The following is a 2,170-nucleotide window of genomic DNA, read 5'->3' on the forward strand; positions in this document are numbered from 1 at the left end:
CAGTCCAAAAAACTAAAGGATTTTGCTTCATTTTTTCCGCTGGTGCTTCCGAAATTGTAAGTAACTATTTAGTTGATGTATGTTAATAACTCTTACGCATATATAAGGACACTTCGGAATGGTTGCTTCTAAATTGCTGTTCTGTATTCGTATTTGTTCGCCATTTTCTTTGAATGATTTTGTTGTGCTCGCTAAATAAACTGTTGTTGTGGGTTGTATCCTTATCTCCAGATTCAGATTCGGAAGAAGTTGTTGAACAAGACATGTTTAAAGCTTCCATTTGTTTAACAATGCGATCAATAGTCTGCAAAGATTTTGATAATTGAAGTGGATCACTGAAATAAATGGTTTTGAAACCAGGGTCCAAAATTGTTGCTAAACAAAACAATGTTCAATTCCGCTAAATCTTTTATCCAATTCAACTACAACATGGCAATCGCGAGGCTTCCTGTCAAATATTGTTCTCCACATATTTCAGATGTAGCAGTATCTAAAGGTTGTAAGAGATTCACAATTTCTTTAATGTCGTCTATTTGATTTGCAGTTGCCATTATCGGTGCTGATGGATATTCGTTTAAAATGACATTTATATACGGTCGCAATTCTAAAAATCTTTGTAGCATATTGAACGTACACCCAGAAAAAATTAAGCTAAATATATTTCTCTCAACACATGATTTGGTTATAGTTACATTATTTGGTTATAGTTACCAAATCATGTGTTCAGAGAAATATTTTTAGCTGACTTTTTTCTGGGTGTAGAGTTCCAACGTGTTGGCACACTTTGAATGAGTTTTTTGTCATTTAACTTTCTAAGTTGATCGCTTGCAACCACACTATGTTTAAACCACTTCACAATCCTCTTTATATGATCCACTAGCTCTTGCACATCGCCGGAACGTTCTATAGCTCGCTGACCAACTAAGTTGAGATTGTGTGCGAAACAATGTATATGCTTTTTTGGGTCGACTGCCAAATGTGCCGCTTTAACAATATTGGGTGCCCCATCGGTGACAATTGCAACAATGAATTCTTCAGTTAAACCCCAATCCGAGAATAAATCTTTTAATTTAGAGGCCAGATATTCAGCCGTGTGGCTTTCATCCAGTGGTATTAGCCCCAGATTCCCATTATACAGTTTGTCCCCTTTATCAATGAAACGGGCAGTAGCACTCAAATAACTGCGCATCTGGATGTCAGTCCAAGCATCAGTGGTAATTGTTACATATTTTTCTCTCAACTTTTCCTTCAAAACATGTTGTAGTGCTACAAATTTGTCATTGATCATTCTCTTTATTGTGAAACGGCTTGGAACGACATAAAGAGGCGAACAAACTTTCATCAATTTCAAAAAACCCTGTCTTTCCACAGTTCTTATGGGCTGCATATCACGACATATCATGAAAACAATTGCTTGGGATACTTTTTCATTTTTCTTTCCCCCAGATTTGTAATCTTTTACATGCTGAAATGCCGAGACTATGGATTGTTGGGAAGGCACCGATGACAACTAAAAGTCATATTGCATTTAATTTCAAGTAATTTAATTTAAAATAAAAAATTACTCACATTTGAACAGCTTGAGGATCGTGATGTTGAAGGTAAAAGTGAAGAGAGTAATGCTTCATCCTCGTCATCTTCAACTAAAGTTGTTTGCTTATAATTTTTACTGGCCACAGAATTCACATTAGAAACAGACTTTGCACTGCTGCTTGCAGTCAACAACTCCCCATGCACACTTTGCATGTGGCATTTCAAATTTGAAGTGTTTCCCGAAGTTTTGAGCACATTACCACAATGGTTGCATTTGGCGGCAGACGATGATAATTTTGTAAAATGCTTCCAAAATTCGCTAATACGCGGCATATTTTTCACTTTTTTTGCACAACTTTATTCTATATTTATGAACACTAGAAGTATAATTAATGCCGCCAAAACGTGCTTTACTTAGTGATGTTCAATATTTTGTTAGTGATGTTCAATGTGCGATTAAATGAATCGATTATTATTTTACGTTTGAGGCGGGTTGCCATCGGTTTAATCGATTTAAAAGTTAAAAAAAAATTGATTAACATCGAACCAAAACATCGATGGGAAGGAAAACATCGGACGAAACCATCGATGGCAAAAACATCGAACATCGAAGGCAAACCATCGATGTTTAAAAAAC

The 2,170-nt window shown here is 35.9% G+C and overlaps 1 protein-coding gene across 1 annotated transcript; it reads right to left on the reverse strand.

Moving 5' to 3' along the window:
• Positions 1–746: 746 nt before the first annotated feature.
• Positions 747–1,866, reverse strand: LOC108355397 (zinc finger BED domain-containing protein 4-like; the record flags this gene model as incomplete). The annotated part of the gene is made up of 2 exons (XM_017606558.1): positions 1,570–1,866; positions 747–1,510 (listed from the first exon to the last, which is right to left on the reverse strand). Coding segments are annotated over exons 1-2 (1,061 nt in total), but the record flags the coding sequence as incomplete, so codon positions are not given.
• Between the last annotated feature and the right edge of the window lie 304 nt (positions 1,867–2,170).

This window comes from Rhagoletis zephyria, unplaced genomic scaffold (genome assembly GCF_001687245.7).
Source record: "Rhagoletis zephyria isolate East Lansing unplaced genomic scaffold, Rhagoletis_zephyria_1.1 Rzeph_scaffold_45313, whole genome shotgun sequence".
Taxonomy (NCBI): domain Eukaryota; kingdom Metazoa; phylum Arthropoda; class Insecta; order Diptera; family Tephritidae; genus Rhagoletis; species Rhagoletis zephyria.